Here is an 11,818-nt window from a genome sequence, read left to right on the forward strand (position 1 = left end):
CCAGGGATCAGCCAGCGCCGACTCTGAGCTCAGCCGCTCCTCACCCCCCCACCCCAGAACCCCCTGTCCAGACCCTCTCCCCCAGTGCCGCTCGGGGGGGGGGCGGGGGCACCCAGCTGAGTGGCAGAGCACCCCCAGCTGGCAGCATGGATTCCTAGTGGTGGTGCACATAAAATTTATTCTGCCCCTGGACAGACACGACGACGGGCACCCTGGGAGCCGCGGGCCTCCCTGCAGAGGGGCCGGGCGCTGCTTTCTGAGCAGGGGACCCCAGCCACGGGACAATTCACGCCCTCTGCCCGGCCCCACCCCCTCGCCTGCTGGAGCTGCACATCTGGCCACAGGGGCGTTACTGTGGGGGTGCTGGGGAAGGGCCCAGCCAGATCCACGGCCAGCCTCAGGCACTCCCTCAGCTCTGCCTGGGCCCCGGCCCCCGCCCCGGGAGGAAGGAAGTGTTCAGACTGCGCCTGGCGCTGGGCCAGGCGAGCAGGGAGCCTGGCGGCGAGCGGGCAGGAGATGGGGCGGCTGATCCCCTGGGCTGTGCTCCTGGTGCTGCTCAGCCTCACCGAGGCAGGTAAGCGGGTGACAGTCGAGATGGGTGCAGCCTCGATGGTGCTTGGTGCTGTACGGGCACCCAAGGGCGAGCTGGGCCTGGCCCCGATGGAGTTGGACATGGGTGATCAGGGCTGCTCCGGTGCCTGGGGGAGGGAGATGGGGGTTAGCGTGCAGGCTTAGGGTAATGTGAATTGTGTGGCTTCCTCTTTAACAGCCCCCCCGGTCCCCACCCAGATGTGTCTGCATTTCAGTGCTGGGGAAGCCCTGTGTGAACAGCCCCTGCCTCCCCCCAAGAGGTGGCTGCATTTTGGCACAGAGGGAGCCCTGTATGAACAGTCCTGTGTCCCAGCCCTCAGGAGCGGCTGCATTTCAGTGCGGGAACCCTGTTGAAACGGGGCCACACTGTCTCGGAGGAGACTGGGTGTCCCTGCTGAGGGAACCAGCCCTGTGTTCACAGCTGCTGGGCCGCACCCCAGAGGTGGCTGCATTTGGCACCCAGCTAAGGGGCGTAAGGACAGGGGAAGAGGATCACTCTTCAGATGGGGGGTGGGGAGGAGGCACGAGGCCACGCTGAACCAGAGATCAGCTGCCCCACTCCTCACGCCCTGGCGTTCACACCCAAGCGAGGTGAAGTGGTGCAGGTAGGATGGGGGGGTCGGGCCACATCGGGAGTGTTCCCAGCCTGGAGGTGAGATTTTTGGGTTTCTGTATGGGCCTGTCTCACAAGCCACACACGTACTTGCTAGGGTGTGAGGCCTAGTGGTTGGTGGGGATGGCTGGACACCAGGACACCTGGGTTCTGTCCCCGGGAAGGGAGTCAGGGGCTGGTGGGTTGGACCAGGGGGCAGGGAGCCAGGACACCTGGGTTCTCCCCCTGCCCCCTGACTCTAGGAAGTGGAGTCTAATGGTTAGAGCAGGATGGTTGGGCACCTGGGTCCCATTTCCAGTGCCAAAGGCATGCGGGGGGCTGTAGCCAGCGTGTGGGAAGCATCTGCCTCTGGATTCTGCTGAGTCGGTTTCTGAGAGGCAGCGTGGTGTGACGGCTCATGTGACCTGGCCGCCTCCTTCCTGCTGGGTGCGATGGTTTCACTTCTGCTAATGCGGCAGCTGGAGGCCGGGTCCCTCTGCCTGCAACCCTGGGAAATGGGGGGGGAACCTCGCCCCCATCGTGTGCGCCCCCTGGGGCCAGCGCAGGGCTGGTCTGTGCCAGCTGGGCTGGGGGCTTTGCTCCTGTGGGGTCACCTCACCTCCACTCCCTGCCAGCCAGGGAGCAGCCCTGGGCCCACCTGGCCAGTGCAGGGTGGTCTGCCCCAGCCCCAGCCCCCATCTGCCTTTATCTCCCCAGGGCGCAACTTCTGGCTGGTGCAGCAGCGGGTGCTGCAGCAGCGAGAGGTGCTGGCCATGAAGGAGGTGGTTTCGCGTAGGCTGCTGCTGCGCCCTGCGTCCTGGAGGGCCCCCATCGAGGGCTCCCTGAGCCAGCCCCTGGACCACTTCAATCGGGAGGAGGGGCACACCTTCCAACAGGTGAGAGGGGTCCTCTGGCACGCTAGACTGAGTGGTCTGTGATTGCCAGGATCGCCGCTAGAGCCCTTTTTAAAGACTGGCGTCACATTAGCAATCTTCCAGTCACCAATACCAGCTCCAGTGCTGCCAGTCTGGCTTTCAGCCCCCAACAGCTCTGGCAGTGCCAGGCCAGCTCCTGCCCCCAACAGCCCTGGCAGTGCCAGGCCCAGGGTCCCCACCACATTGAATCCATGGCTCCTTCTCCCCGCCTGCAGCGGTTCTGGATCAATGAGGAACACTGGAACCGCCCAGCCGGGCCCGTCTTCCTCTACATTGGGGGCGAGAATGCTCTGTCGCCATATGCTGTGCTGTCAGGTGAGTGGGGGTGGGACAGCGTTGAGAGGGTGGGACATGGGGCAGGGGCCTGTCCCTTCTAGGGGGCGCTGATTCCCATCAGCCCTAGGGCAGGGACTGCCGGGGGGGCATGGGATGGGGCAGAGGCTTGTCCCCTCTAGAGGGCACTGGTTCCCATCAGCCCTTGGGCAGGGACTGCCGGAGGGGGGAGGGGGGGCGCATGGGATGGGGTAGAGGCCTATCCTCTCTAGGGGGGCACTGGTTCCCATCAGCCCTAGGGCAGGGACTGCCGGTGGGGGGCGTGCAGGATGGGGCAGAGGCCTGTCCCCTCTAGGGGGCGCTGGTTCCCATCAGCCCTAGGGCAGGGACTGCTGGGGGGGGCGCATGGGATGGGGCAGAAGCCTCTCCCCTCTAGGGGGCGCTGGTTCCCATCAGCCCTAGGGCAGGGACTGCTGGGGGGCGGGGGGGTGCATGGGATGGGGCAGAAGCCTGTCCCCTCTAGGGGGCGCTGGCTCCCCCCCAGCCCTAGAGCAGGGACTGGCTGCCTCGGGGTGGAGAACGGGTCTGGGGTTCCCAGGCCACTAACACCGGGCCTGGCCCCAGGGCACCATGTGGAGCTGGCTGAGGAACATGGCGCGTTGCTGGTGGCCCTGGAGCATCGTTTCTACGGCGCCAGCATCAACCCCGATGGCCTGACGAACACCAGCCTCCGCTTCCTGTCCAGCCAGCAGGCGTGAGTCCCCCCGGCCGCTGGCTGGGCAGGGTCCTGGGCGCCCGGTGCTCAGCGCCGGCCGGTCCCGTGGTGTGCAGCGTGGGGGCTGGGAGCCAGGACTTCTGGGCTCTGTCCCAGCTCTGCCCGGGGAGTGGGGCTAGTGGTTGGGGCAAGCGGCTGGGGGGCAGGACTTCTGGGCTCTCTCCACAGCCCTGGGAAGGGAGTGGTGGTTGGAGGCGAGCGGGGGTTGCGGGGGCTGGGGGCTCGGACTCCTGGGTTCTTTCCCCAGTGCTGGGAGTGCGGGACAGTGGTTTCCGTGGGGGAAGGGGGCTGGAAGTTAGCCTGGCTCTGTCGATGGCCTCAGGCGAGTCACGGACCCTTTGTGCCTCAGTTTCCCCTCAGTGACCTGGGGTGATTAGACAGCCGCCCTCCCAGGGGTGTGCCCGTGAAGGACCGGGGAGGGGGACCCTGGCTCACCAGTGTGGGCTTTTCTCCCCATGTCCCACAGCCTGGCTGACCTGGCCTCCTTCCACCTCTTCGTCACTCAGAAGTACAGCCTGGGGCAGAACACCTGGATCTGCTTTGGGGGCTCCTACCCTGGGTCCCTCGCTGCCTGGTTCAGGCTCAAGGTACCGGCCGGGCTGTTGTTTTGTGGGGCTCCTCCGACCACCCCCAGAATACAGCACTGGGACCAGCATCTCAGGACCTGGAAGTGCGACCCGGTGCCCTTCTGTGGGCACTTAGCTGGGAGTGGTGCAGGCCCTGGAGGGGGATGCAGAGGCAGATGGTGCTAGCCTGGAGTCCAGTGGGCAGATAAGTGGGCAGGGGGCCAGGACTCCTACGTACTCTCCCAGCTCTGGGAGGGCAGTGGGGGTTAGTGGTTAGATCGGGGGGGGCGGGGGGCTGGGAACCCAGACTCCTGGGTACTATCCCAGCTCTGGGAGGGCAGTGGGGGGTTCTTATGAAGGAGGTTGGGACCCCGGACTCCTGGGTTCTGTTTTCAGCTGGGGCAGGGATGTGGGGATCTCGTGGGTTTGTGGGGGAGGAGGAACGACTGATCCAGTCCTGGGCTCACCCCAGAACTCCTCGGCAGCCCCCAGTTACCACCCCCAGGGCCTATGGGAGGGGGCAGGGCGCAGGGGCGCACTCCTGCCTGGCAGGAGAACACTGACAGGGCTGGGGTCCTCTCTCCCCTAGTTCCCCCACCTGGTCTTTGCCGCCGTCGCGTCCTCCGCCCCGGTCCGGGCCCAGCTGGACTTCACTGGCTACAACCGGGTGAGCGGGTGGCGTCCAGCGGTGCGGGGGGAGGGGCAGCTGCTGTACCCCTCTTTTCCCTGGGGAAGACCTGGGCCCAGCACAGCTCTCCCCTCCTCCCCCAGCCCCACACCCCAGTGGTGGGGGATCCGGGCAGGGAAGCAGACACTGGGGGTGTCTCTGTCCCAACCCCACCTGGAGTTCTCTGGGCTCCCTTCCTGTGCCTGCAGGCTGCAGGCCTGGCCCTGGGCAGCAGGGGGGCACCCCCAGCCCCCCTCGCTCTAGGGGAAGAGGTGGGTGGAAGGGCCCTGGCCGGGGGTTAACCCGTTCAGCGCCATGGCGCCGTCCCAGCTGCGCTAAATTGCCTCTGTCCCCCCTGCAGGTGGTGGCGGCGAGTCTGTCGGACCCGGTGGTGGGGGGCTCGGCCCAGGTGGGTGAGCGGCTCGAGTCAGGGTGGGGGAAAATCCCGGAGATTCCCATGTCCCCCTCCCCCAGCCTTGCGCGGGACGCTCCCAGCTGGGCAGGTGGAGAGGAAGGGGCGTCGGATTTCCAGGGCTCTCGCCCCCGGCCCCACATTCACCCGTGTCCTCCTGACTGGGGCCAGAGTCAATGAGCAGAGAATTAGACCCTGCACCCTCCGGGAGCCAGGGAGAGAACCCAGGAGTCCCGGCTCCTAGTCCACTCTGCTCTAACCACTAGGCAACACTTCCCCCCAGAGCCAGGAAGAGAACCCAGGAGTCACAGCTCGCACCCCTCTGCTCTAACCACTAGGCACCTCTTCCCTCCCAGAGCCAGGGAGAGAACCCAGGAGTCCCGGCTCTCACCCCTCTGCTCTAACCACTAGGCACCACTTCCCCCCAGAGCCAGGAAGAGAACCCAGGAGTCACAGCTCGCACCCCTCTGCTCTAACCACTAGGCACCTCTTCCCTCCCAGAGCCAGGGAGAGAACCCAGGAGTCCCGGCTCTCACCCCTCTGCTCTAACCACTAGGCACCACTCCCCCCCAAGAGCCAGGAAGAGAACCCAGGAGTCCTGGCTCCCAGCCTCCACACCTCTCCCACTAGTTAAAGCCCCAGCCACCGCAGATGCCCTGGCGAGCGTATCCTCTCCTTTCCCTGCAGTGCTGCCAGGCCGTGGCAGAGGCCTTCGCCGCCGTGGATGAGCACCTGGCGGCCGGGCGCCTGGCCGAGCTGGAGAAGGACTTCCGCTCCTGCAGGCCCCTGACGGAGCCCAGCGACCACTGGGAATTCGCCAGCAACCTGGCCGACATCTTCATGGGCGCGGTGCAGTACAATGAGGAGTTCCTGTGCGGCAGTGTCACCAAGCAGTGCAGTGTCATGACCAGGGACAGCCTGGGCTCCCCCTACCAGAGACTCGTTGTCATCATGAATGTGAGACGGGGCGGGGCCTGGAGCCAGTCTGCCGAGACCCAGCACACTCACTGCACGCAGGGCCAGGGAACATCCCAGCTGAGCTGGGGCGCAGTCCAGAGCTTTCCTCTGCTGCTGTCCTCTATGGCCCAGCCTCCCGGCTTGGACTACATCTCCCATGATGCACCGTAGCCTCAAGGCAGCCAGGTGGTGGCTGCAGCGCTTCACGGGAGAGGGAATCTGACTGGGAAGCCCAGGACAGCGAGGGCCTGAGGCACCCCAGCTGGGGAGTGAGGTGCCTCACAGGAGTGGCTGCTGTGCATCTTGGGAGATAAAGTCCAGCTGTGAAGCCCAGCCCTGAGGGAATAAGGTGCTGGTACTACATCTCCCATGATGCACTGCAGTAGGGGAGCTATACTGGAGAGCATCATGGGAGATAAAAGTCCAGCTGTGATGCCCAGCCCTTAGGGAATAAGGAGGTGGTACTACATCTCCCATGATGCACTGCAGTATGGGGGGGGGGCCCATGCTGCAGAGCATCATGGGAGATGAAGTCCAGCTGGGAAGCCCAACCAATAAGGCCGTGTTTCCCAATTTTATTTAGCCAGAGAACCGTTTTAGACTTGAAACAATTTGGCGGAAGCCCATTTCCATGTTCTACCCTCCTCCACCCCCATCTCCAGGCTTTCCCCCCCACCCTGCAATCCCGGCACCCCATCCCCAGGCTTAACCTGCCCCAGCCCCAAACCGCTCCCCCAGGGCTAACCCATCGGCGGCGCTGGCTGGGGAGCCTACGGCAGGCAGCCACGCGTGCCCGGCGGAGGGAAGGCTGGCGAGGAGGCGTTCTGCTGGCGGGGGTCAGCCGAGCCAGGCCCAACGGAGGGAGGTGGCCGCTCAGGGAGCGGGGTGAGTGAGGGGCTCCCTGCCCTGCCCCCTCAAAACAATGGAACTGAATTCACTGGGCTTAACGGCCACATCCCTCCCGCCGCCCTGCCAGCCGTTAAACCAACTCCATTGAGTTCTGCCGGGGCTGCGCCATGGGGCAGGGAGCCGCCGAGGAGTCGCCCAACCCTTATTGTCACTTGGCCGGACCCCCAAGGCTCTTCTGCAGAACCCCCTTTGGGAAACAGGAAGGAAGCGCTGGAAAGGCATCTACCGCAATGCACACTCTGTGTGTGTGTGTGTGTGTGTGTGTGATCTCCCGCAATGCACGCTCTGTGTGTGTTTGATCTCCCGCAATGCACGCTCTGTGTGTGTGTGTGTGTGTGTGTGTGTGTGTGTGATCTCCCGCAATGCACGCTGTGTGTGTTTGATCTCCCGCAATGCACACTCTGTGTGTGTGTGTGTGTGTGTGATCTCCCGCAATGCACGCTGTGTGTGTTTGATCTCCCGCAATGCACGCTCTGTGTGTGTGTGTGTGTGTGTGTGTGTGTGATCTCCCGCAATGCACGCTGTGTGTGTTTGATCTCCCGCAATGCACACTCTGTGTGTGTGTGTGTGTGTGTGTAATCTCCCGCAATGCACGCTCTGTGTGTGTGTGTGTGTGTGTGTGTGATCTCCCGCAATGCACGCTGTGTGTGTGTGTGTGTGTGTGTGATCTCCCACAATGCACACTCTGTGTGTGTGTGATCTCCCGCAATGCACGCTCTGTGTGTGTGTGTGTGTGTGTGATCTCCCGCAATGCACACTCTGTGTGTGTGTGTGTGAGATCTCCCGTAATGCATGCTCTGTGTGTGTGTGTGTGTGTGTGAGATCTCCCACAATGCATGCTCTGTGTGTGTGTGTGTGTGTGTGTGTGTGAGATCTCCCGCAATGCACGCTCTGTGTGTGTGTGTGTGTGAGATCTCCCGCAATGCACACTGTGTGTGTGTGTGTGTGAGATCTCCCGCAATGCACGCTCTGTGTGTGTGTGTGTGTGTGTAATCTCCCGCAATGCACACTCTGTGTGTGTGTGTGTGTGTAATCTCCCGCAATGCACGCTGTGTGTGTGTGTGTGTGTGTGAGATCTCCCGCAATGCACACTCTGTGTGTGTGTGTGTGTGTGTAATCTCCCGCAATGCACGCTCTGTGTGTGTGTGTGTGTGTGTGTGTGTGAGATCTCCCGCAATGCACGCTCTGTGTGTGTGTGTGTGTGTGTAATCTCCCGCAATGCACACTCTGTGTGTGTGTGTGTGTGATTTCAGCCAACCCGATGGGCGAAGGGGGTCACAGTTTCTCCCTCCTCTGCTAGCAGAGGGTCCTGCCCCCCGGCCAGTGTGCTGGGTGCGCCTGCTCCTGTCCATCTCTTGGAGCACCTGGGGGCCCCATCCCACACGCCAGAGCTGGACCTGGCCTGGCTGGCAGGTGCCTCGCAGGGCGGAGGGAGGGAGGGAGGGAGGGGGTGGCCCTGGCACCGGCTGACCCTGCGCCCGTGTGCTCCTGCGGCAGGGGTACCTGGAGTGCATGGCGTTGGCCTGCATGGACAACTCGCACCAGCACACCCTGGAGGAGCTGCGCAGCACGAACCTGACGCTGACCGGTGTGGGCGAGAGGCAGTGGTACTTCCAGACCTGCACCGAGTTCGGCTACTGTAAGCCGGGGGGGGCTGCCCCCGTGAGATCCCCCCCCCCCGCAACCCCTTCACTGCTCCCAGCTTCCTCCCTGCTCCCCACCCCAGGGGGCAGAATATGGGGAGCACAATGGCACTTAAAGCCCCCCCGTCCCTGCTCTAATGTGGGGGAGTGGCAATGGGGCCCCTCGTGTAGCTGGGGGGAGGAACAGAGCAACCAGGGGCTCTGCCCAGGGATCCCTTTCCCGCTCGCCTGGCGTCCCCCTGCCTGGGAGACCCACTGGCCCTGCTCTGCCTGCCCCCTGTCGCCCCATTTCCTTGTGTGTCTCGGTGGGGGGGGACCCCAGAGCTGCAGTGTGGGCGTCTCACCCTGTCCCCCCAACCCCGGCTCCAGACCAGACCTGCGAAGACGCCACCTGCCCCTTCTCCCGTCTCCTGACCCTGGCACCTGCGCTCGACCTCTGCTCCCAGATCTTCGGCCTCGCGCCCCAGCACGTGGAGGGGGCCGTGAATTTCACCAACCAGTACTATGGGGCCGACCACCCCAAGGCCAGCAGGGTCCTCTTTGTGAACGGTACGGGGGAGGGCGCAGCTGCGGGGCGGGGGGGGTGGCTGGCAGGATGGGACCCTTGGGCCCATCCCAGCCACCCCAGAGCCAACTGCTCGCCGTGTCATCTGCTGTCCCTCCCCTCTGGCCCACCCAGGCAACATTGACCCCTGGCACGCCCTGGGCGTCCTGAGGAACCAGTCCCGCTCGGAGCCGGCCATCCTCATCAACGGGACCGCCCACTGCGCCGACATGAACCCCACCCGGCCCTCGGACCGCCCCACCCTCGTCTGGGCCCGGCAGGTAAGAGCCATGGCCTGCAGCTGGGGGGGGTGCTGCCCTCGGGACCAACCCGGGCTCAAACCCCACAACCGCTTGTGATGCCTGCGCAGCCCCTGGGCTGCTGTAGTTCGCACACTGCCCTGTGAGGGTCCTGGGGGCCAGGGAACAGCCCCAGAGCCAGGAGGCCTGGTCACACCCTCAGTCTGCCTCCTATGGGCTCTGGGGGTGGGTAGGGAACATCCCCAGGGCCGGGAGGCCTGGACACACCCCCAATCTGCCACTTCTGGGCTTGGGCGGCAGGGAGCAGCCCCAGGGCTGGGAGAACTGGCCATGGCCCCCAGTCTGCCTCCTATGGGCCCTGGGGGGGGTAGGGAATAGCCCCAGGGCTGGGAGGCCTGGCCACACCCCCAATCTGCCTCCTATGGGCCCTGGGGGGCAGGGAACAGCCCCAGTGCAGTGGGGAAAGGAAGGAAACATCCACTGCGTACCCCCGCACCCCCGACTGACTCCTACACTATGGCCGTGTCTACACCAGCCCCAAACTTCGAAACGGCCATGCAAATGGCCATTTTGAAGTTTACTAATGAAGCGCTGAAATACATATTTTCCCACCTGCTCATAGGAATAAGGGGACTTCGAAGTAGGCGGGGTCCTCTCGAAAAGGAGCCCTGTCTGGACGAGCCGTGTGGCAGCGAGTCGCGTCAATTTCGAAGTGCTGCGGCCGCCCGCATGCTAATGAGGCGCTGAATATGCATTTCAGCGCTTCATTAGTAAACTTCGAAATGGCCATTTGCGTGGCCGTTTCGAAGTTTGGGGCTAGTGTAGACATAGCCTGTGTGCTGGGAGCGGGGGCGGTTCAGAGCCATTAGGTCAGATGGGGGGGCTGGTCCCACCCCTGAGGATGAGGCCCTTTGGGGGCACAGGACAGGGGCTTTTGCCCACAGGAGGGGCCTGGAGGGGTGGGGGAAGTGCCATGATCCCAGCGGGGTCTCTCCAGCTCTCTCCTTGTCCCCGCCCCCTCCTGCGTCCTCAGCGGATCAACTCCTATGTGGGGCAGTGGTTGAGATCAGCACCGAAGGAGCCTTCAGCTTCCTGAGTCTCCGGATGTCACTCACCCCCCGACGCCATGTGGACTCCAACCTCACAGGTGCAGGGCCAGCTGCTGCCCTGCCTACGTACAGCTCCTAGCACAGTGCTGCCAGGACGGGGGTGCCCAGCTACCGCCCGGCCACACACCACGCATCAGGATTGGCCGGCAGGGGGCACAGGAGGGCAGCAAGCCACCCACTGTGCAGGCCCAGCCACGTTGCTGTGAATCGCCTGGGGACGGTGTCGTCCCCTGCTGCGTCGTTCTGGCTCCCTTAAATTTTCTGTCCAACTAAAGATGGTTTTTAAGACATTTCCATGGATCCGTCAGCTCCTTTGAGGCAAAGACTGAGGGGAGCGGAGCAGGGTCAGCCCATCGCTGCTCTAATCGTGCAGATTCTGTTGTCCTAACCTGGCACCGGGATCAGGACCAGGCTGTGCAGAGCCTGCAGGGAACACCCCCCGGGGCGGTTTTGAGAGGCCAGAGTGAGGTCAGCTTTGAAACACCCCCATAGTTCCTCTGGTTCTGGGCTCTGCATTAGTTACAGCAGCCTTGGGGCTGCTCTACCTTGAATTCCGCCCCTTGTGGGTGTGACGCTTCTCAAGGGCTGCTGCTCCCTCATTATGCACAGGGGCCCCGGTGCGTGTGGGAATCGCCCCATCCTTTCTCATCGCCACCTACGAGTGCTGCTCTCTGTACGCCCTGGAGAGCAAAGAGAATTCCAGATCCAGGGCCCCCCTCAGGGGAGGGGTTGTGCCCTCTTCCCCCCAAGAAATCTCCCTGCTCTGCCCCGCTTCCACAGCAGGACAATCCTGTTACCCACCTTGATTTCACTGCACCAGCTCATGAGACAGGTAATGACAGACATGCCACATGAGAAGAGCACGTGTGATTTGTTCTGGTTCACCCCGGTCCTGTGGTGGGAGCAGGGCATGGTGTGATGGAGTGGGGGGTGCATGTGTGAGACTCAGGCTGGATGTGTGTGAGACAAGCAGAGCAGCTCTCAGCGGCTAAGGATGACCCTGGGGCTATAACCTAGGCTGGCAGGTAACACCTCTGCCCTGAACAAAGAGGAGGGAGGAGCCGAGCTGGGTTTGAACCGGAAGTGGCAGTGAGAGGCTGGAGGGGAGAGGGAGCTGGAAGGCAGCCAGCCAGCGAGGGGGAAGCTACGCCCAAAGGGGCACCCCTCGGGCTTCTCTTCCCCGGACGGGTGGGAATGACTGTCTCTGACTGCTGCACTGACTCTTCTGTAAGAAACTGGGCCTCTGTCGCCTAATAAACTTCCTGTTCTACCTGCTGAGTAAGAGTCACTCCTGCCTGCGGACGGGGTGCAGTGCATGGGGACCCCTGAACCCCATCACACTGGTGTCAGCAGTGGGATGCATTGCACCCATGGATGAGCTCCCAGCGGTGGCTGACTGATTGCAGGAGAAGGAAGGAGCCTCACAAGAGCTGGAGGTGCCGGAGGTGGAATAGAGCGATTCCTGCTGCTGCTGGTGATGAGTGGATACCCCGGGAGACAGCGGGGAGATGGATTATACCCGACTCCTGAAGGCAGAGCTAGCGGGGCTGTGCAGAGAGAGGGGCCTGACCGCGGGGAAGGCGAC

At 63.5% G+C, this 11,818-nt stretch overlaps 1 protein-coding gene across 1 annotated transcript; it reads left to right on the forward strand.

Moving 5' to 3' along the window:
- The first annotated feature begins 490 nt into the window (after positions 1-490).
- Positions 491-11,428, forward strand: PRSS16 (serine protease 16). The gene is made up of 12 exons (XM_075016357.1): positions 491-574; positions 1,901-2,079; positions 2,334-2,433; positions 3,016-3,145; positions 3,633-3,753; positions 4,322-4,399; positions 4,761-4,808; positions 5,499-5,768; positions 8,175-8,316; positions 8,690-8,869; positions 9,000-9,145; positions 10,158-11,428. Exons 1-12 carry the CDS (start codon positions 517-519, stop codon positions 10,218-10,220), a joined length of 1,515 nt encoding a protein of 504 aa, XP_074872458.1. The 5' UTR covers positions 491-516; the 3' UTR covers positions 10,221-11,428.
- The last annotated feature ends 390 nt before the right edge of the window (positions 11,429-11,818 follow it).

This window comes from Carettochelys insculpta, chromosome 22 (genome assembly GCF_033958435.1).
Source record: "Carettochelys insculpta isolate YL-2023 chromosome 22, ASM3395843v1, whole genome shotgun sequence".
NCBI classification, from domain to species: domain Eukaryota; kingdom Metazoa; phylum Chordata; order Testudines; family Carettochelyidae; genus Carettochelys; species Carettochelys insculpta.